This window comes from Schistosoma mansoni (genome assembly GCF_000237925.1).
Source record: "Schistosoma mansoni, WGS project CABG00000000 data, chromosome 4 unplaced supercontig 0032, strain Puerto Rico, whole genome shotgun sequence".
In the NCBI taxonomy this organism is placed as follows: Eukaryota; Metazoa; Platyhelminthes; class Trematoda; order Strigeidida; family Schistosomatidae; genus Schistosoma; species Schistosoma mansoni.
Genome location: NW_017386017.1, coordinates 357,785 through 381,658, shown reverse-complemented (window position 1 = coordinate 381,658; position 23,874 = coordinate 357,785). Strand labels below are relative to the sequence as shown.

The 23,874-nt window shown below is 36.3% G+C and overlaps 3 protein-coding genes and 1 non-coding gene across 7 annotated transcripts in view; 3 read left to right on the top strand and 1 right to left on the bottom strand.

Annotated features, from left to right (window-relative positions):
* The window catches only part of Smp_149090 (hypothetical protein), a gene marked incomplete at both ends in the record, with an annotated part of 16,401 nt that extends 13,302 nt beyond the window's left edge, over window positions 1-3,099 (top strand). The window contains one exon of the mRNA XM_018791111.1: window positions 2,898-3,099. Within this exon, the coding sequence (XP_018645630.1) occupies window positions 2,898-3,099 (202 nt within the window). The remainder of the gene's footprint in view (window positions 1-2,897) is intronic.
* On the top strand, window positions 86-152 carry Smp_tRNA_00390_Gln_TTG.1.1. The gene has a single exon. It is a non-coding gene (tRNA).
* Window positions 3,100-9,540: 6,441 nt separating the features above from the next.
* Smp_050350.1 (hypothetical protein) lies at window positions 9,541-10,880 on the top strand (the record flags this gene model as incomplete). 4 transcript variants are annotated; one of them, XM_018791106.1, is made up of 4 exons in its annotated part: window positions 9,794-9,865; window positions 9,903-10,197; window positions 10,232-10,467; window positions 10,666-10,880. In XM_018791106.1, the coding sequence occupies 4 exons, from the start codon at window positions 9,822-9,824 to the stop codon at window positions 10,790-10,792; spliced, it is 702 nt and encodes a 233-aa protein (XP_018645628.1). The 4 variants fall into 4 exon arrangements, with proteins under 4 accessions (XP_018645626.1, XP_018645628.1, XP_018645629.1 ...); XM_018791107.1 differs by lacking the exon at window positions 9,794-9,865 and having other exon boundaries at window positions 9,971-9,973; window positions 10,006-10,197; window positions 10,666-10,792; XM_018791108.1 differs by having other exon boundaries at window positions 9,541-10,197; window positions 10,666-10,792.
* Window positions 10,881-13,746: 2,866 nt separating this feature from the next.
* Window positions 13,747-16,698, bottom strand: Smp_050360.1 (MAK16 protein homolog (SmMAK16), putative). The gene is made up of 2 exons (XM_018791105.1): window positions 16,655-16,698; window positions 13,747-14,787 (listed from the first exon to the last, which is right to left on the bottom strand). The coding sequence occupies exon 2, from the start codon at window positions 14,772-14,774 to the stop codon at window positions 13,995-13,997; it is 780 nt and encodes a 259-aa protein (XP_018645625.1). The 5' UTR covers window positions 14,775-14,787; window positions 16,655-16,698; the 3' UTR covers window positions 13,747-13,994.
* Window positions 16,699-23,874: the final 7,176 nt, after the last annotated feature.

The following is a 23,874-nucleotide window of genomic DNA, read 5'->3' as shown; positions in this document are numbered from 1 at the left end:
TAAACATCTATGGGAAGAACCAAACAAACAATAATAAGTAAATTTCAACTTCACCCCATTTCACAAGCAAGTGGCTATCAGGACTCAGTGGCCGAGTGGATAATGCGATGGCGTTTGAAGCGATAGGTACTGGGTTCGAGTCGCAGAGTGAACATCAACTCTGAGATGCAGGTACATCCAGCTGACGAGTCCCAAATAGGACGAAACGCGCCTTGTCCTGGATTCCACTGCTAGCCAATATCCATCAGTGCTTACAATAGTCTATATTGTATTCAAAAAGTTTAAATAATTCAGATTATACAAATACTTGAAATTTTTATTATTTGATGCTTTCATTATAGTTATTATACTATGGTTAGAATCTCTTAGAGATAAGAAATATTCTTCAGTCATGTACAATGACAAATTTTAATACCATCCCAAATTTACATTTCAGTCCTCCTAACCTTATTCAGCATCATCTCAACTTGTTTCAAACCATGCATAAATATTTTGTATGATTGTTTCAAATAACTCGATGAAAACAGTTTCTACCTAAGTTGAAAATGTAAAGATTACAATGATTTTCATTATCCAACAACGTGTTACTATAAACAGTCAGTCACAACGTAGAACTTCGTACGTATGTACATCAGTTCGAGTTGCCATACCTCATTAGCACAGAGATGAAGTTGTCGATTCAAATCCCATAGTGGTAGAAGTAGTAAGAGTATAAGCAGTAATCGGAAAGGTTAGGGTTTGAAGTTATTGGAGTATAATACAGTGAAATAAATTTGGAAAGAGAAAAAGATAGAGACATGAGGAATTCAGAAGATTAGAATTTGGGGAGAACACAAAGAGTGTATGGACCTACGCCATTGCAAACGATTTTGAGCCATGTTATTCAAGGTCTCTAACCATCGATTGCTATCATCTCGCGAATCCCAACCAAGTAGTCTACAACTACCAACATGGCTCAGTCCACTTGTCAGTGACTTCATGGATTTGTGCCACGTTTTAGTCTGGCCGCCCCTAGCTTTCTTCCAACCTACTCCTACACCATAAAGCATTGCACGTTGGGGCAGTCGGTGGTTGGGCATACGTAACACGTGTCCCGGCCATCTCAACTGATGGAGTTTCGCCACTTCATCAATCGATTTGCCATCCTTACCTAGCACCCGTTTCCTAACAACTGCATTACTTACCCGGTGGTCCCAGGATATACGAGTAATGCTTCGAAGACATGTATGATCGAATACTAGTAGCCTACGAATGTCCTCTACTCTTATGGGCCATGTTTCACAGCCATAAAGTAGGACGGAACGAACTGCTGCACAGTAAACCCGTCCTTTTGTTGCTAGACGGATATCTTGCCTACTCCATAAATGACACGAGTTGGCGAAAGCTAGACGAGCCTTCTGTATCCGTGCTGAGACCTCGTCACACACCACACAACAACGTGTTACTATAAACAGTACAATTGGAAATATTATTCATGATTAGTTGTATATTACTGACGAAATAATGGATCAGCAAAACAGAGGATATGTAACAGATGAAATATTAGTAGGACAACTATTTTTACTAGAACAAATAAACATTTCATAAGTTTCTTACTGTATACATAAATTGTATTGGAAATGCTTAATAAGAAAAGGTTATGTTAAGTGAAGTAAATGTGGCCTAGACTACCTGTTACTTATTTTTTAGTTTTACATGTCCACCAACCAATAAGTAACTAGAGATTGAACTTGTGAGGATATTTCTTCCCCTAAGATATATACCTTAGAGCATTCACTATGAGAAACTCGTAGAATCACCCCTATATTCTTATTCTTATTTTCGTCACAACCTTGGACTATTCACAGAGGGTATGGAGTTCTTAGACAGAATTAATTCATTTCATTCAGTAAAATATGTGCAACTTGAAAGTAATCATTTCTATCAAAACTGGAATTATTTAGATAAATTTTGAAACTCAAAGATCTATGAACAACTCTTTCAGTCTAGTGTGAAAATCATCAGCAATCTGAACCCTAATCTCCATATGAGATCAATATTAGATATCCTAATTAGTAAATTAGGATAGTTTTAAATATGTCAAAGCTTTTATAGACCTCTACAATCTTCTTAAAATTCGTATTATCAAGTTCTAGTGTCAAGTTAATTAACATTTTGTTCTTTATGTATTTTTTTATTATTGTTACGTCCTTGAATCTGTCTACCCACTTTTGTGCCGAGTATAACTTGTCTAATGTAGATCAAGACCTTGACGCGATAGGCTGACTGGCTTAACCTTGAGGCTAGTATGCGCGAGTTCGAAGCGGGGGTAGAGAGACGGAAACTATTCTATCCCTGATTGGCTGACAAGCACACAAAAGAGAGAAGACAAGACAACTGGAACATTACTCGCTTTATTCCAATCCCGACTTGGTAACCGAATTCCGAATTTAGGTTAGTGTAAAAAGATTCATGAATAAATAGATGAATAACCTGACCAGAATGTACAATAATTAGGAAAATACAATTATGTCCAAAACTGGGGGATTAGAATAGAAAATAGAGTACAAAAGGTTGCATCTAAATTACAATAGCTTTGGAACAGAAAAGGCTATGGCAGTGAATCATACATCAAACGAAAGCTCATGATCTGTAGAATAGACTAGGGCCAAAAGTAAATGTTACAGTTTCACAAGCTTTCAATTAAATGAAATAACGTCCCCAAAAATAGATTCCGTAGTTTGTTAAAGCTTCTTGTTTCGCGGTTCACATTAATTATGGAATTAAAATCTCACTTTTCGCACCCTATTTTAATTAAAATAAATTGTCCTAACTTATTTTCTTTCTAGGTCACCTAAAATTGATCATTCAATACTTAGTGATGATAATAATAATAATGATGATGGCGATGCAACAAGTATCATTCGACCGAATTCTCTCTCATCACTTGATAATATGTCATCAGATAATCGATCTGTAAAAGAAGATAATTGTCGTATACGTCAGAAAACATATACAAAATCCAATATCAATTCCAGTGAAGTAAATGGAAATCATCCAAATGTTCAATTATGGTCTGGCCCAAATACAACAAGAAAAGGTATTGTATTTCTTAATTAGGTTGTTTGATAATTTCATATTCGTGATTTTCATTATTAATTGTTTAATAAGCAAGGATGAATGTTGATTGGAAAGAACTGGAAAGGAAAGCCCAGGAAAGAGTTGGATGGAGGATGCTGGTGAGCGGTCTATGCTCCTCGACGAGGGGTAACAGGCGTAAGTAAGTAAGTAATAAGAAATAAAAAGGACTGGTGGAAATGACTGTACATTGAACAACTGTTTAAATTTGACGTTCCAAGTCATACCTTAATCTTATGTTCTCATGTTATTACACTAGATACTTCGATTTTCTACACACATAGAGGACCCAATTAAAGACGAACAAAATATAAATGATCAAATTATCACAATTTTATGATTAGCATGTGATAACAAGTCATATGAATGATCTAGGATCTTTTTGACAAATATACAAGCTGACCAATACAGAACATAAAACGTTAGAGTACAATGCAATATAATGCAGTCTTTTATTTCGAAGGTTTGTCACATTATATGCCTTATATATATGTATCAGACTAACGGTCTAATGAAGGAAAATAGAAATATATTTATCTGTTTAAACGAAATATAATCCAACTGGTGAAAACAAATGGCCTAGTAAGTGTAGATGGCGTCGAGTCGCGATTGACTGTGATCACCACTACAGTAACATTACGCGCCCAAAATCGACTTGGTTCCTTTGATAACTGGCAAACCAGAAGGCTGTAATTAGTCCAGATAAATTATATTTATTGGCGAACTCGTGGTATCGAAAGAATACCGAGACGTGCCAACGAGTACAGGCAATAAGGGCAGAGCGTAAGAAAGTTCGAACTAAACAAAATGGATAGCGGAACGAGAAGTGACTTTGATACAGTTAAACAACAACAACTACAGTAAAACAATCGCTGGTACAATTGGTTATAATAATAATTGTCTCCATTATTCCAATCGTGTTCTCGTCGAGAAAAGCAGGTCACTACATAAGTAATACAAACTATAATCTAATAAAATATATATTGCGTATTGTTTAAGCCAGATGATTGTGTTGTTGTTTTTTTTTCGAATTCAAAAACATTTTTTAACGACAGATTGATATGACCAGGAATACTTCTTTCTGAAAGAAACTTTTCTCAGTTGTTAGGCTTTAGAATAAAGGCGTAAAATATTTAATTATGTAAAGTCTCAAGATTCATCAAAACACAAACACCGTGGTCTCTGTGTTTTAGTGACTAATTAGATTGTATTGGTATTTTACAAAGTTACTTTCTCAATTTTTAAGAAGGCAGATTTTTATTTGAGTTTAAGTAGAAGAGGACTTACATGTCCTAGTTTTTCTGTGTAATTAGAGTTCATAGTGTTTAATCATTTAACTTCCGATAGTAGGTTGTGTTGACTCGGCATGGAGTATAATTCTACTATCTTCTTATTTGAAAGTTCAACTTCCTACTTGAGTGTGAAAGCCAAAAGTGGGTAGAGAGATTTTAATGGCAGACCTAAATAAAAAATATATCCACAACTCATTCATAAATAAATACCTGTCTTTCTCAGAAAATTAAGTCACATTTTCAACCAAAAGTATGTCCATTTCTATGGAAAATTAAACCACATTTGATTAGTAGTAAGCACCGATCGGCATCCCTCACTCTAAATTTGGCCTTCAACTGGTGTGTCTAACTTGCCCAGTGTGACACCTTTTCCTTCTGAAGGGACAATCTGAATTTCGGATCCAGATGCAGGAGTTGATGTAAGGGTACAACAAGCTGTGGTTAAGAATCAAATTAGTACATCCAGTGTTTACACAATAAGCGCCGTTAAAAGAGACTACACAGTCATTTATTCGGTTATTTAAATGAAATACGTAAAAATATAAAGCATACAAATGTACAAGTGAGGACAATATCAATTGCTCTTGTGGAATATTACAAAAAGCGAATCGTTCTTCCGTTATATTTATCACGTGTTATGTTAATATTCAGTTTCAATAACTTCCATAGAATTATATGGTATCTGTTATAAACGTAAGGATACTTGTTATAACGATAATGTTTCTGGTTATAACAGTCCCTTCACTTTCTACACGTATGTGGGGCGCTTATTTACCTTAGACGAATATCTACACTAGATTCCCACCCAGTATCTATTCTACAGGACTTTAACACAACTCAGATCAAGAACACGAGATCAGCCTGACTATAACGTCAATATATTTCCACACCAAAATCCGACACAATCCAACCACAAGGAATAGTTAGTCGATAATAATTATAAATAATGAGGATAGGGGAATATGTAACACATATAACACCTGTCACACTAACCACATGTCTGACTCAGCAAAATAACCAATCATTGTCCTTCTCGCACACACATCAATATCCCTTTATTCTACTTACACAAAATGCTTGACTTTAAATTCACTAAAATAAGATTACAGTCCTTTCGGAGATTTAACAGTAATATAAATCTGTCATTATTATGAATCTTATGCTTGAACTGCTTCATATCAATCAACGGCTCTAATTATTATCCTACACAATTATCCTTAATTTCATTAATTCTCTTTATTGGTACCATTTATCTTCAAAGGATCAAGTCGCCCGCAATCTAAAAAAAGGAAATAAAGATTGTGCTAAGAAGAGACGGATCAAATTCATTCAAAGAGCTAGAATAAATGCTTACGTATATTTACCATGATTTATAAACATGTGTTGTAAACTTTAGACTTAAAAGAGTTATTGTGGATATTTCAATAGTTTTTAAATAAAATCAGTTTAATTATTTGTGTATATTCAAAACAAACCTATTCTAGTCACATAAAATAGTGTCTATGAATTTACGTCAATATAATACACCCAAATTAGTTAATATTAGTACAATACGTTGCAGTTAACTAATGCTTCAAAGCTGTTTTATAGTTGAAACTGCCAAATATTTTTCTTGTTGGTTTGTTACTCACATTGATTTTAGTATTCTTTCAAACATCCTATCAAAATCATAAACAGTGAAAGAATCATTAGAAGCCTAAGGTAACAGAAAACACAATACAGCTATGTTGTTTTTGAACGATTGGATAAGAATAAGTTAATCTAACTCTGAGAAATTAATCAATCCTTGATATAAGTGAACCTGTATTTTAGTACCTGTAAATTGAAAGTCATATTGTTAAGGAGGCTGAAAATAAACAAGAAGTATCTATGATCTCTTTCATATGTTTTCTTCAGTTGTTTCGACATACTTTCCAATCTTTAGCAATATATATATATCATAGAGATACCCTTCCCTTCAATTCATACAAACCCTCCCTCACATTAGACACTGTCACAATCAAAGAACTATGTCTTTGGTCTGCTCAATAAGCTGGAAACAGGCGAATCCACGAGATCCGATTAAATGCATCCTAGGTTGCTAAAAGAACTAGGAAATTTCATCACGAGTCCCTTAAGCATATGTTCTAATCGATCTGTAACCCTGGATCAATCACGAAATGACTGATGAAACGCCATGGTATGTTCTGTCTTCAAAAAGGGTATCAGACATAAACCTAAGGATTATCGACGCGTAAGCCTAATCAGCGTGGTTGTTGAAAGTTAAGGAAATATTGTTCGGAAGGAGTTGTCTAAGTATCTCAACGAAAACCTGATTCTTCCTGAAAAACAGCATGGCTTTAGAACAGGTAATTCCTGACTCACTAACTTATTAGTAGCTCATGAAAGTTGATGCGCTCCTAAAGATCAAAGGTTACCTATAGATTTAGCCTACATTGTCTTCAGCAAAGCTTTTGACAAAGTTCCTGAAAACTGACGGCTATATAAGTTACTCAATATGGGGATTGGAGGCAACTTACCAGTGTATATAAAAGAATTTAATATACAGTACGGGTGAACTCAAAGTTGTCTAGCTGCGAAATTGTGCTTAATAGAGCGCCTCAGGGTACATTTTTGATATCATTGTTGTTCCTCTTGTATGTAAGTGACCTTCCTTGTCTCCTGTCATCATCGGTTTTGTTATATGCTGACAATGTCAAGGTATGGAGAGAGATGATAGTTTGGAGATTCGAAATAACATAGGGAAATTATCTGACTGGTCTAGAATTCGGCAGTTTCCGATGAATACTTCTAAGTGCATCATGGAGCATAATAGTCACCAAGGTCATATATAAACAAGGTGAGTAACATTGCACTACCTGTTATGCAGACACAATGACTTAGGAGTCATCGTTAAACAAAAGTTGGAAACTATGGCACACCGCCGTTTGACAGCCGCCAAAGGTTGTGGAACCCTATGGCGAATACGTAATGCTTGCATTCATGTCGATGCTAAAAGCTTTTTGACTTTGTACACAGTATTCGTGCGTCCTAAATTCAAGAACTGCATTCAAGAAGCTAGCCGCTTTCTAAAATGAGTCAGTGAGCTGTCAGAAAAAGTTCAGAAAAGTATAATCAAGCAGATGCCCGGAGTAACTCGGCCTCTGTGTGACGTTCGACTTACCTAACTCAACCTATTTCCATTGTCGTGTAGAAGAATCAGAGACGACTTCATCACAGTTTTTAAAATATTTTGTGATAAATTCGCATCTGATATGCCTTCGTTCTTCTTATCTACCAAAACAGAGAATGAACGAGACATTCGAAGAATGTTGCATGCTCAGAACAAACTACTTTTCAGTTGAATACCGACTTTCCCATCGAATCATCAACAAATGGAATTAATCGCCCCAACACGTGATTGAGGCTTCATCTGCCGATCCTTTCAAGAGAAAGTTGGATCAATTGAGGGACCACCATTGACAGTACTAACACAGGCCACCTAGCCTCCTATCCTTTTCAAACTGAAACTAAAATTATTCGGTTTGTGCTAACTCATCACAAAGATATTGAACACTAGATTGAACATGCTTGTTGTCGACAAAATTTAAACCTGAAGGTTCGTTGCACATATAAGCGTAAATCATAGTTAGTTTCAGTTCGCTTGTAACTTATATTCATAACCGACCAACTCCTCAATATAGTGTCAATCTCACAATATGATGCCAAGTTATTTAAATGCAATGTCTATTAGTGTTTTAGCTCGTTAAAAATTTATGACGAGCTAAAACATATCAATGGGTCTCTCTAAATCGCACTTTTCAATATAAAGTGTTGGTTTCAATAGGTCTTGTTTGTCTTTTCGGCTACAGTAATCATGTTAGTGTGTAGCTCAGTTCACACGTTTTTCCACCACTATATATATATATATATATATATATATATTCCTATTTATCTCTCTCTATCTCTTTTATTCTCTCATTGGCTTCATAAGGTGTGAGGACTTTATGGTCCTACATTTACTTCAGCTTGTCCTCTTCTCAGTTATTCTTAGATCTCAGGTTATGGGAACAGTGAAATACCCAAGGATGTTCTTCCTGTGTATTTTGTATACTCCCAAAGACATTAAATAGAATATAGCCCCCATATTTATGGGTGTTGTCTTTTTCTTGATTAAAAATATGAATCAGCGTCGCCCGTTTTCGCATTAGTAAGTTCTGAAATCTGATTGGTTTAGGGACCTTCTATAAACCCGTTCCTTCAGTTGTGCAAGGGCAGCAACACTGCAGACGCTTGTTGTCCGAAGGAAACACCTTACTATCATCCCACTCTTCTACAGTCAGCAGTACGACGTTGCCCTCGGTTCTTAGTTTGCTGCTTTTAGTCTTACCGTTCTCCAACCGACCTGCCTGGCATAGTAAGACCTAAAGGAACATGTGTTCCAGTCAATATAGCTCAGTTGAGTCATCACAATAAGCAAGCCGGCTACCACGTCAAGGTAGCTGTTACGGTCTGGAGCTTTCCACAATGCCGATGAATATTTTATTTATAGGTACTTAAAAAGGAAACTTGATTAGTAGCTGTTTTTTCGAGCTCAACCACAAAGTGCAAAGAGTTATTGCTGAAGGTCGGTTATACACAGGTTTTTAGTAATGCGTTTTTTTTGGTTGTGTTAGCTTGGTGGTTCTGATTCTTTACCTTCTGTGGCAATAGTCCGGTGGTCAAGGTGAGGTGTACTATTTTTTAAGTCACCTTTTTCAGACCCTTTAGTTTCACTCTGGAAAGGCATCACCACTGGAGAAAGGCTGGTCATTCAAGAGAACCCTTACAGCTGACTTACTTAACTACAATTAGTAGCATAACTTCACTTCGAACCTTGCGTTTCTCTATAACTAACACATCAACGGATGTCATTTTTATCACTTAAAATAGCTATTCAGCCTGGGAAAGTTATATCCTCCGCTGAAATCTGTTTAGTTCCCTTTTACTTGGAACTTCGTTTGTTTTTCTCCTGCCGACTAAAAACGTATTAGTTACGTATGAATCCTTTCTATTTACGCTAAAAATCCGCACTCTATATTTATTATATTTAAAGTTGTTTATTCCTTTTCCGTGTTTTACGAGAAGCGTAATGACTCTTATAGTTCAGAAAATGCCTACGAGGGTCTAACAGTGTACTCGTAAACATTAAGGTGCTGATTTTCCTGTCTTTAAGAACAAGGGGCATCAAGATTATAACAATCGTACGTCAAAGTTGTATGACTGTTCTACAAGTTATTCCCGAAACGTTAACAAACAACTGTTTGAGAATTCAGTGTCGCACTATAATTGCAGAAGTCCCAGGCTATTGTGAAATACCTAATAAAGTCATTTCTTGAATATTACATAAAGTGTAAAGCCTACCAACTCACGTATAACCTCATATTTGCCATTATGAACTCATATTATGATAAGTTCAAAAAGCTCTTATATTATAGGTTAGCTAGTTTTGCATTTGGTTTTCTATCCCAATAGATTACGCAAATTTGTCGTGAACGTCTGTATTTTGCAGTGGTGCCTCATTCCAAATCTCTGGGTTTCATATGGTAAGGATTTTGTTGCTGGTTTATCACTTCAGTTGGTCCTAGTGATCGGTGATTTCCACATTCCTGATAGGAAACGTTCTTTACATCCTGCTTTTAAGACTCTTTTAGCTCCTGGAAAAATACAGCATATATTATGCACAGGAAACCTTACTTCGAAATATATGTATGACTACTTAAAACTTATTTGTGGAGATGTGCATGTTGTGAAAGGCGACTTTGATGAGGTATGTTTTGAAAGCTATTGTCATCAAATTTTAGGCTTTAGATTTCCCTCTTACAAAGGTTTTAAGCGTTGGAAACTTTAAGATAGGACTTATACATGGACATCAAATAGTTCCTTGGGGAGACCAAAAAAGTTTAGCTGCTCTTCAAAGGGAATTAGATGTTGATATATTGATCAGTGGTCATACTCATAAGTTTGAAGCCTATGAATATGCTGAACATTTTTATATCAATCCTGGTTCTGCTACCGGTGCATATAGCCCTTTTGAAAAGTAAGTACTACTTCTTTACTTTGTTCAATAACGACTGAAATTCGCACATTTGCGTTGGAATTCAGTATTTATTAATGAATATGAATAATCAGTAGATAAATAGCGTATGATCTAAACAACCTGGATTGATACATGCTTTGTTGTTCAGCATTAACGAATCAGATGCGTATATTTCCCTTTTCGGTCCTTTTTTAATAGAAACCCGCAACCTTCATTTGTTCTTTTGGATATTCAAGAAACTGCGATACAGTTATATGTGTACACTCTAGTCAATAATGAACATAAAGTTTCTCGCATAGAATACCAGAAAAACAAACGTTTGTGACTATGGACAAAATGTATTCATTGTATTTTAGCAATATCTTGTAATTTATTTCTCTTCTTCGCATTATAATAAAACTGATTTTGATTATACATACATCTCTAACACTTCAGTGTTTAATTTTAGCATAACAACGAGAGGAATAGCACAATCCCTCGTAATCGTGAATGAGAGTTGACAATTCAGAGTAAATTGGCTTATATGTTGGTTTTAGTTTTCTCTTCATAAGACTCCAGATTATATAACCTATTATTCAAAATAAAAAGTTATCCGGGATATTTCTCGTCATTCCGCTCGCAGTAATGTGATAAAGTAGTCTCTCCTCCATGTTACCTTGCTTTTCTTTGGAATTTTACGCTTCCTTTCTAAGTCTGCTACCTAACATTTCAATTTTACTGAAGCATATCCAAGATTAAATTAATAATTTACATATCGTGTCTAAGACTAAGCGATTTTCAGTCATCAACGTGGTCTTTGTGAATTCTCTCCGTCCAAGTAACTGTGAACGCAGTTTTTATTAGACTGAATTCAAACCATGTGTACATTTAGGCGATAAATTCTTGTTAAAACTTAGACGAAAATGAAGATGTATTTCCGCAGACTACTAGCAAGCTCATATGTCATTAAATAATTTTAACAAACTTCGATCTTTTCAAAAATTGGACTAATGACTATACTGTGTCCCTGTATTTCCATATTATAATTACTCAACTACCTGCAATATATCACGATATTGAACCCTGCTGAATAACTAGAAATCTTCAAACATTATTTACCAAAATATATTGTAATCATCTGTAGATGGCAAATGATATCATTCTGAGATATTATTTGCGGAGATATTGGACCTACTTTTGTTTCTTATTTATTTAGACAGTCAGCCGAGCAGAATAGCTGAGACCGGTTATCCACAAGATTCTCAGCACTGATATCTATCAATAACCCGATTTGGTTTTAAACTCACTCTTGTAACGAACTAATTATAATGAAGTGACAGCTAAGACTAACTTTATTAATCTACGGTTACTGATGTTTCGCATACAGTCAAACTTATCCACACTATTGCGCAACACGAAAGTGCATGAAAATCAGTTTCTAGTGCATCAGTTTTAATATAATCTGGTATAACGTAATAATGTCACTATTAATATACATATATATACTTATAAGTTAAGGTCTTGAGACTAGTGTATAAAGGTTTAAATACGAGACAGTAAAACTACATAGTGGTAACTCGTATTTGATTTCTCAACATCAACAATACTACTGTAGGTAGTTTCTTGTATTACGTTGTAAATGGCGTTTGTCTAGGTGAAAGTGATGTATTGCATAAGTAAGAACGAAGATTTTTACTTCGGAACATGACTTAACTTTCCTAAGAGTTAACTCGTACTATAGAAGACTTTTTTGGTTTCTGTTTCCTTAATGTGAGGGACTGGCTAATGAAGATATTCGTAATAGGTACTAATTAATATAAGGACTAAAAATTATAAATACCAACTTTAGATACTATAGCACTTTTCATAAAGACGGTCACATTGAAGTAGTAGATAGGCGATGCGAACACACAGTAGCCAACTAATGTTGTGACCTATTATTTGGTTTCATGTGATGGTGACCCTGTAATTATTACTTACAAAACCGCACTAGTAAAGCAGAACTGTTGGTCAATGTCCCTCCTCCAAAACGGCAAAAATAATAGATACAAAAGCGAGCATAATTGGAAGTCGTCTAAACACTAGGGATTGTAGGATATGCATTTGGAGGTCAGTTATATGCTTTGAATTTGTTTTAGTTTACGGTAGTGCTTGTATTATTTTTATTACCCTGATGATCTATTTTTTGCCTAATGACAGGTCAATCTAATCTAGTATTTCAATGGCAACTAGTGACGGGAGTTTCGTCATTTTTGGGTTCTTGTGTCGCGTGAGTAATTTCCGAGTGTAAGAATAGAATCGGCAATTAAGTAACTTTGAAGTAAAGGAAATGTTGAATTTATTAGTTGTGAAAGCAAACCTATGAATTCGTTAACTTAGTCCGTAGATCTTAACGCTTTTTGACCATAAAGTCTTGAGTCAACTACAGAGAGGTCCGTGACCAATGATTTCTCCTTACAAATTGTGAACTTTACAATGACTGGAGGTGTATGTGTATTATATCAACAGAGAAAGCTGAATAAATGATACAGATATAATCTGCCAAGAACGAAGTAGACTCGGTCTTGCTTAGTTTATAATATTTGGTGAAGTTATACTAACGATGTCACCAACTAATTACAGTCTGCTATTAATGCAATGTGATTTATAGAGCAAAAAATAATCCATGCGTCCCTACATATGAACTTTGTGTAATAAGGGATAGCTTTTCACCCGGATTGTAAACATTAAAACAGTGAAGCTTAAAGTGAGGTGTTATATATATACTGCGTCTTGGGACTAGAGAGTACTCGTTATGCCATAATCTAGTTGTTTATGGTAGAGAATCATGCTGCACATCAGATGAAGGATGATGTCAGCGACAGGGACGTCAAAACTGATTGACTGTGATGACAATATTTGCAAAGCATCGATGGAATGCGAAGTGGTAGGTATCAAAAGGGTCTACCACTGCAATTCTGTACAGAAAGTAGCAATATTCCTTGAGTTTTCTTAAACCTTGTAAAGTGAAGAGTTCGGCAGTGTGTTGCAATTTCCAACTCAGCAGTTAACCTTTGGATTGACCACTGACGTTACTTCTACCTAACTCTAGTCAGTATCTGTGTTTGGATACGTATGAAAGCGTTCCAGTGACTACAGCCATTTTTGGTTCTTAATAGCGATCACATTATATTTTCACTATATAGAGAATTCATAATAACGACAACTTTAATTTACTCATAACTGCAACGTTCAACGAATGGTTACTTTTTACGGGGTTGGGATGAAGTGCTGGCAGGGACGAGTCAAAGACGGTAGGTTATGAATGAATAATAGTTTTTTATCATTATAAAATAGGCCACTATCTTTGCATTGAAACGTAGAAATCTGTGACTTATTACTGTGATTATTCAAACACTCCATGAAAACTAGTTTGGTTAGTAAAAAGTAACCAAAACATTGTTGAACAAATGAATTCAACTGGTCCCAATTTTGTATGTTGGAGAAGCTACTCACAGTCTATTTCACTTAAATATACAAGATATATACAGTAAAAATGGGATAATCGTTCATTCATCTTTTTCATAGTGAATAGTAACTTTACGCTTCTTTTTAGGATTTGTCAGGACAAGATTATGTTCAGCTTCCTCTTCTTCACTTTCTTCATCAATCACTCCGATATCCTCAATGTCTTCAACATCAGATCCTGAAGTGTAGACGATTTCTTCTTCATCCTCCTCGTATTCCTCATCAGATTCTTCATTTATTTCTTCAGCTTCTAGAGCCTTTTCAAAGGCAGACTGATCTATGTTATATATTTCCTTGGAAGATGTTGATGCGCGTAATCTTTCTAAGAGTTCTTGTTCTACAGTACGTTCGATGCGTGCTACACGTAATGCTTTAGCTTCTCTTCTTAATTCACGTTTTTCAACCGTACGATTAATAGGTTCCAACTTCTTTTGTCTTGATAAGGCTAAACGTCGCATATTTTTAAGATATTCTCTTGTACGGAAGAATCTCTGCTTAACACGGCTTATTATCCATTTATCCCAATACAGTAAGTGCTCTTTGATTTGTTTTAGAGCTTGATCTTTATTTCGGCGCAATTTAATCCGCTCCCATTGTTTACCAGGATAAGGTATGCGTTCAGGTTCCTTCACAAACAAGTAGATGATACCATCTCTTTCTTTTATAGTGGCATACTGTGAGTTAGCTAATGGGCAAGAATGTCTATTACACAATCCTGTCACATTGTCATCATTTCTGCAAAACCTTCCTGTTTTAGTTTTGACAACAAAAGAACAGAATGAATGGTTGATAGTGTGCCATATTACGTCGTCGTTATTCATTTCTTGAGAAAGTCTAAAAAAATGGCTAAAACATGAATAACAACCATATTTAAACAAAAAAGTACAGTTTTAGGTTTTTAATTGACCGTAAATCGCATTTATTTGTTTTTGAATGTTAAGTTAAAGGTCTATTTATTCCTAAATGAATAGTTTGGACAAAGAACTCAATAACTGTGCAGTATTGTTTCGACATCTTATACCAATGATAACAGTGCGATTCATTTACCAAGTGGATATTCGGATATTTCGAGATACACTTCTTGTGTGTAAGGTACTTGAATTGAAGTAGATTGATGTTTAGTACAGTCCGACCGAAAATTTATGATATACACTGAAAAAGCCAGAAAATCTTCCGTCATTCCTGGCAAGACTTTATCAGACAACACTCCATCAAAGTTAATGAGATACTTTTGAGATAAGTGAAGTGATTGGAACTCTTGGCTGTTTTACTTCCTATTACTAGTTTGGTCATTGATGCGGTCCCGTTTTCAAGCAGTATTCTGCATTTAGATGAATCGAAACGCACCACAAACACACTAATATTATTGATTGAAGCAGTCAGAAGACTTTCAATGTCTTTACCAAATGCCCTGGTACGGCCGAGAGTGGGGAGAGTCTGTTCTCTCTCCCGAAATCCTCTCAAATAGCCACGTGTATACAGCCACTGCCAGGGAAGTCCAACTCACTGCCTTTTTGCGGCATTACTGTTGTTTATGAAATCGAGAGGACGAATGTCCGGCACTTTAACCGGGTTGGTGGACACGGAGAGCCCACCTAAGGGAGTTAAAAAAAAAACCCTAATTTCAAACAAACGGCACACATGGGCTCCGGTATGATGAAGGAACAAATGAATGAACCAATTGTTGATCATCGGCTACCATGGGACTGTATATCCTGATGTTGCTTTACTGCTTTGTGGATCATACTTTAAGATCGAAGGCTCCAGATGTTGCCGCGTACGAAAACCGCCTGCTTCTGTCTGAGCACCCGAAAACAGTATCACAGCCCAAACACAAATCAAGTGACTTGTGTGACGCATACGTGTTCGGTGCCTTCTTGTGTCAATATTCATGTGTTCAAGTAATAAAGTAATAAATAGCACGTCCTTTTAATGGAAAGCTCTTGACATGTTGTCTCCGCACTTCGAAGGAACTTACCGTCGTAGGCAAAAATCTCTTGAGTAAGATGAGGCGATATTTTCAGGGTTGACATTTTATAAACCCCTTCCTTCAGTTGTGCAAGGGCAGCAACACTGCAGACGCTTGTTGTCCGAAGGAAACACCTTACTATCATCCCACTCTTCTACAGTCAGCAGTATGACGTTGCCCTCGGTTCTTAGTTTGCTGCTTTTAGTCTTACCGTTCTCCAACCGACCTGCCTGGCATAGTAAGACCTAAAGGAACATGTGTTCCAGTCAATATAGCTCAGTTGAGTCATCACAATAAGCAAGCCGGCTACCACGTCAAGGTAGCTGTTACGGTCTGGAGCTTTCCACAATGCCGATGAATATTTTATTTATAGGTACTTAAAAAGGAAACTTGATTAGTAGCTGTTTTTTCGAGCTCAACCACAAAGCGCAAAGAGTTATTGCTGAAGGTCGGTTATACACAGGTTTTTAGTAATGCGTTTTTTTGGTTGTGTTAGCTTGGTGGTTCTGATTCTTTACCTTCTGTGGCAATAGTCCGGTGGTCAAGGTGAGGTGTACTATTTTTCAAGTCACCTTTTTCAGACCCTTTAGTTTCACTCTGGAAAGGCATCACCACTGGAGAAAGGTTGGTCATTCAAGAGAAACACTAAGACTGAGGGAAGTAGGTGAATGAGGTGCTAGGACAATTCAAAATATACTTTCATCGACATCTACAAACCATGCTTGCACTTACCATGGCGAATTATTCAATACACCCGGTTCATATTTCCAATGATTAATAAGTGAAATCTCAAGTTCAGTGAATTTAATTTCATTTTAGTCATATACCTCCACATTCTGTGAGTAGTAGGTGTAAAAAATGGTTTTTGAGCAGGTTTATGCATTGCATTACTTGGACATTAGACATTAAATATTCTGATTTGACAAAACCAAGTGGGTATCTAACTAACCATTGACACCTAGTGGGGTATAGGTCGCAGGTCAGGATTATCCAAACAACTCTGTTTCAGGCTATCATTCTCAGTTGTTTCCGAGTGCTATTCATTCCTCTCCATCTCTGCCTTTGATTCCCGGAACGATGTGTTCTTTGGTCTGTTTCTTTTCTTTTTCACCCTGAGGATTCCAGGCTACGGCTTTCCTAGTGATACAGTGTATATCTTACCCACCTCCAGAGCCTTTTCCTAATTCCCTATTCCGTTGGAAGTTGGTTTGTTCTCTCCCATAGTAATTTTTTGCTGACAGTATCCAACTGACAGATCTAGAGCATCTTGCATAGACGGCTGTTTGTAAATACCTGCACACTTTTGATGATGATTATGGTGATCCTCCAGGTTTCATCTCTATGCAGTAGGACTGTCTTGACATTTGTATTGAAAATTTCGACTTTGATTTTGGCTAACAGACATTTTGAGTTCAACATGTTCCTCAATTGTAGAGATGCTCCTCTTGCTCTGTCAATCCTTGCATTTACGTCTGCATCAGATCCTACTTGTTCATCGATTATGCTGCCCAGGTACGTAAAACATTTCACCCCTTTCACAGCTTCTCCATCAAGTGTGATTTACTTGATGCTCACTACGTTGTATTCCAGGATCTTACATTTTTCTGTTTAGGCCTACTACTGCAGAGGCTGCAATAGGAGAGAAAAGTCATCTGCAAAGTCCAAAATGTCAAGCTGCTGTATCCAATGTTTCAACTACATTCCTGATATGGAGAGCCAATAAGAAGTAGTCTAATGAGAAGATCAATAGATGGTAACCAAAAGCGACCTAAAGGACAAGTGCTTTTCATTAATTAGGAAATGGATCGATTTCCTAAGGATGACAGTGGTATATGTGAATGAGTGTTTGTGTGTTGTATTCGGTAGCCCGATACACTTCCTCGCTCACTGTTGTGTTTTCGCTCAAGTAGTCAGTTGTGAGGTTAGGGTGTAGCACGCCGTGTATCAGTATTAGATTTCGGACATTGACCGTCACAACAATTCCATGCTATTTTTGAGATGCAGTGGTCTTCACAATCCAGTCAACTGCCAGAAGAAAGAAAACAGGTGAAAGTAGGCAGTCTTGTCTGACACCGGTTTTCACGTGTACCGCATCTGTGGGCTGCCCTCCATGCACAAATTTCCAATACACCTCTTCGCAGGAGTTCTATAGGATGGTGAGGATCTTCTCAGGCACTCCAAAGTTACGAGGACTGCACAATGTTTTTTTGTTCACCCTGTCAATTGGCTTCTCCTTGTCAAGGAGGTTGACGTATAGTGATGAGTTCTACTAGATCTATTACTCAACAATGGTCAATAATGTTAGGACTTCGCCGGTACACGATCGGTCCTTAGGACGTCCACATTGATGATCTGGAAGTTGCACATCTACTAAATCTTTCATTTAGTTCAACAACACTATATAGTGAGCCCCGTTTAGTGACGAACATCCGATTTTTCTTGTTATTTTTTTACAATTTTGTACAGAAATCCCTCCACAGAATCACTTTTGTATAACATTCTTTTGCTTTACTTTCAATTGTTATGTTATCTTCTTTATCTCTTCAGATGCATATCCTTTAGAGTTTCCGATGTTGTTTAGGAGATAACTACACAATTTTATGATGGTGTTTGGTATTCTAAAGTTCACACCTTATTTCCTTGATTTTTACGAACAGCATCTTTACTGGTTTGTTTGAAATTTCACCTACTATGTTTTACATATTGATTAGTTTAACAAGTGTCTGAAGCAACCTTTATAGTTATGACTGATTCCAAGGAAATTCAGATAACAAAGAACACTAACAGTAATTTTATCCTTTTATTAGATTCTTACATATGCTTACAACTCCTTTCACCGGTATCTTGATGAGGTGCCTCCTTCTCCAGCCTGTCGGTACTTGTTCTTCCTTACAAATCTTTTTGAGGTGAAGGTGCACTATGGGGTTGTGCCCCATATTTTAGCTGTCTGAGGTCATTCAAGCGACATTTCACCGGTACCTCCTCAGATATGCATGTCATAAAACTAATCCGGATCGATTACCCTACCATAGTCTGTTCTGGGAACACATTCGAACTGCAAAGAAACTTGTCCATGAATGATTTTTGTCGTGAAGCTCCCAAGTTAGATGGATGCCTCGAAAAAAAATAAATAAGTATATTGTCAGAGATTTTGTGGAAGTAGGTATAGAATACTTCTACAACGGAAACATGACTGAAGAGGCATTATATAAACAATGTAAGTTCCGCGATAGGACACGTATTATTTCTTGACTCTAACTGCCAAAGCAAAAGTATTTATCCAAACAACCAAATAATCAATAACTTTATATCAGAGTTTCTATATAACCATATCGTTGATGTTACACACAAATTAACTTCTCAGACTCGTTTTATCTTCACTATGTATATATGACCTATGTATATCGATACTTATACCTTTCACTTAAGTGAGACTTTCGTAGCATCACTGCAAACTATTACTGCACAAAAACGTATTCTACCATCACATTTTACTGCAATAATATGTTATTTTCTCGTTCATTTATTTATAATCTCCTTCTTCCTTTTGTTATTCATTCGGCGATACGTGCGTATTTGTTTATTCTTGTTCTATGTTCACAAACACGCTTATTAAATTATCTACGTATCTCATGTTTCCTTCATTTCCATCTACTTATTTTCTCCCTTCCCTTCTTTAAACTCCACTCAATTTTCTTCTCAGTTATATAGGACAAACTCATTTAGGAATATCACTAGAGAAAAGTTCATTGTGAGGACCACTGACACTTGATATGATCTCAGAATTTGATTTTCCTGAAATATTTTCATCAAATTTATCAAGAGTTTCATTAGAGAATAATGGATCATTAAAAAAATCAACATCTACCAAAACTGAATCCGGTTTCTGATCATAATTTGACTCATTCAACATTTTATTCCCAGAGTTGTAAGAAATTTCATCAGAAATATGTGAATCATCATGACAAACCACATCTGGTACAGTAACACGAGAAATCTGACAAGAAGTTGGTTGATTGGAAACTTTTGCCTCACGGTGATTCTGGGTTGCATTCAACTCTGGACTTCTATGTGACATTATACCACTCCTAGAAGTCTTGGATACAGATAAGTGATTATTGGGAACATCCAACTTTATAGGATCACAGTAGCAAATTTTAGCATAAGTTTCAGCGAAATGAACGATGGTATTACAAGCAGACTGATTGTGTCCAGTTTGATCACATTTAAGTCATTCAGCATTACAAAATACACATGAATTACATGGATGAAACTTCCCAAACAACAAGCATCTACCGAACTTGTGCTCATTTTCATGAACTCTTTCACAACTCGCCAATGAATTGTTATCTGAATAACCTTGATTACGTATTGGACTGATACGACGTAGTAAAGTGGTGGAATTCCTGATGTTCTGGCAAGTCATTTCACTGAATTTTTCTCCTTTACCGCATTCGAAATTTGTATACTTCACATGGTCCAGCAGTAGTTGTTTGAGAGTTGCATAAGGGAGTGAAATCGGTTTGTCTGGAAATGCCAAAGTTTTTACTAAGCTGTGTGCTTTTTTTCCAATGAATATAAGGAAATGGGTGACAGTATTACCATCCTCAATATCTGCCTTGGTCATAGCCCGGATTTCGAACGTTTCCATGTAGTCTTCAAAAGCATTAAAGTCTGAATGTATATCCACTCGTTCTATCACAGGCTCCATCGCGACGCCAATGTGATAATTAGGAGTATTTGAATTATTGTATAAACTAGGAATCACAGCAATGACTCAATTTAATCAAGAAGTACTAGATAAACACAAACGGATGTATTGTATTTGGAATTCGAAATCAAAAGTTATCAGTACAAAGAAAGCATTGATTCATATAAACACCACAACAAGCTAATGATTCCTTTGTGCTTGATTGCCCTTTGATTTTGAATTCCAAATATAGTATATTCATTTGTTCTCACCTGGTTCTGCCTGGCTTAAAACACACTACTTCGGGAAGTCCTAGTTGGTACGATTCGAATACTTTAAATTATCATGAATGAGAAACCAATTAAAAGTATATATTATGTATACAGATACGTTTCTGGTCAACAGCTAACATATAAATGTGGTGTGTATACTGGACAGCTGTATTGTACAGCTATGTAGTTTTCATGTTGGAATTTTCACAGAGTTTTGCCCAGGTTGTATAATGAGTCCCATGTCTTTCCTGTTTGTTTCATTGCCTTTGTTCGAAAATTCTGTTGATCCGACAGATTTCCACACAATCACCAGAGAACGTTTTGTGCGAATTCCTGGATCCCACTTACTATTTAAAGTCTTTCACCTGCTTCAAATATCAACTCACGGCATTAATATCATCAAGTATGAACTTTCGGCGACTGATTGCTAATTTCTGACATGTATCAATCCTAGTCTTCTGTAAACTTTGGGAACTAAATGTTCCAGGGTTCCTTTTGATACTATTTATTCACAAGAAAACCACTGAAACTAGTGTCAGTAATGTAAGTTAAATATGTCCAGACGACTTCCAGGAATATTTTGAACAGCGGTCTCGCAAGCTCTTCATATGGCTTATTTAATCGTTTTCGCACTTAATTTGTTATGTTATCTGATCAAGTCTTCCGGATCCACACCATATATTTTCATAACTATCATTTGTTACCCACATACAAAATACACATCTTTCTTATTCATCCATTTACTAATGGGTTCGCGTTGCATATATCTAGGGCCAAAGCAACCAGATGGACTGATCATGAAATGGTTCGTGAGGATCGCGAAGTATGCACTTAAAAATGGCAACCAGCTTACATATTTCAGCGTGGCAAGGTTACTGATAGGTTGTGTCGTTATAGTTCATTTGGCAGGCTACACAGCCGGCAGTTGTAAAAAGAAAGCTCAGAAATCTCTCGTTGGAACCATTGTTTGTGTCATAAGCTCTTTAACGTTATATTGTGTGTAACTTTTGGCATATTTATCTGTAATTGTGTGAAGCCAAATCAACTAGAAAAAGGGAATAAACCCATTGGGGGATAAAAGTCATTATTTACGATAAAATTCTAACCTGAAAAATCGTTATATATGTTAACATCACCAAATGGACAAAGTCAAACACTGACACTGGCGATCTTACTATAAAGGCTTTTCGTGCCTTTAGGTAACCCTCGTTCTATTGATAGAAGAAATTAGACTAGTAGTGAATAGGTCTTTATTTTTATCGCGGGACAGTCACATTGGAGCATAGGATCACCTGTTCAAACATGCAGCTTTTCAGCATTCAATATAACGTAATAGGAAATACGATGCCTATATGAAATAAGGGAGCGAATGAACACTTGAGCTCGATTGTTTTGACATATACTTAGTTGTTTGAAGTCAACTCTTAACTAATCAAACTAAGTTGTTACAGGCTTGTCCTTCATTCCAAACTTGTGGGAAATGAAGAAATTACAAAATCTGGTGACATTTTTAATCATTTATAGGCCAGGTTGAAATCCCTGAGAAATCGAAATAACAACCGCTTGAACTATCGTTGAAATACATCCTTATGAATTATTCTTCTGCATACGATTTCCTATAATTTGGCCATCACTTTGCCATATGTAAAGTTACGTGTAAACTGTAGTTTGCCTCATAAATGAACACGTGTTAATCCAAGAAGTGGAATCTTGCTCTCTTGAGTGTGTCACACGGTGCATTAAAAATTTTGCGACAAATGTTTGTCTTTTCGCCATACTAAATAATTATTATAGGTTTTTAACGTACAATGCTGTTATCCATGATCACTTCCTGGATATTTCTCGCCTTATGCGGCTTTATCCTTGTGCACTGTGACGATAAAGTGTGAAGTTCTCCGAATTGTTACTCCCTATAGGATTTGAACTTCCCAATTCTGGACATCTATCACAAATTAACGCACATTTATTCCTGAGACATACTCCCAAACCAGTGTACACTTTGTGTAAAATCTTAAGCACGTTTATAAATAGGCATATGCATATAATCTAAACTGGCTAAACCATGAATTTATACAAGGTCTTTTGGTTTTCAAATAAAGATTGTGTATGATCAATAATGAAAACTTCAGCCTTAACGCCTCCCAAACACAAAAGACCTACTTTCGAATCACCCCATGATTCCTCTTTAACTTACAAGCGAGTAAAGTTATCACTGTTATGCAGGGCTTCACAAACCTGTTTTTGAACCGTCCTTTAATACAAGGATCCCAAAGCCGGTTAAATTAGAAGTCCGAGACGAAGAGATGTGAAGACGCATTTGGAGAATGATCAATTTGTCGAGAAGTGTGTAACGCAAGCTGACTAGCTGTAGTAATATGTTCAACACAGCATACCGAAAAGTGGTCCACTGAGGATATTTCAACGAGCGTCTTCAGCTAAGTATAGGTGTAGTAAAACTACTGAGATGACTGTCATTGGCGAAGGGATACAAAATAATTTATTCTGAAGATTAATTTACCGCTACCACAACTTTGCAAATGTTGTGTCACCCAGCCGTATGGTAGTGGATTGGCTTAAAGATACTTCCTTAGGCTTCGATCATTAATCACCCTGATTACCATTATTAAATAAACCTCAACGGTGTATACATTCAGAAGGCAACACGAAGTACCGACCACAATTTTTTATTGAATAGCGCGGAAAACAAAATTACAAACTCTTCAAGCGTATTTGAGCAGATAAGCTAATGCGCACGAGCATGTGTATGCAGAGGCGGATTCGAAGTCAAATCGAAGCAAATAGTAAGTTTCATATATATATATAGGAAAGCGAATGATTTATCAAGCGATATTTGGGCTAAAAGGGGATATGTGATTAGGCTGTTACATGTGATCAACCATATATGTTCATACAGATAAGATAATAACAATACAAATAAATGGATATATTGTCACTGTTTGAACTACACTATCTGTTAAATAGGCTAATAA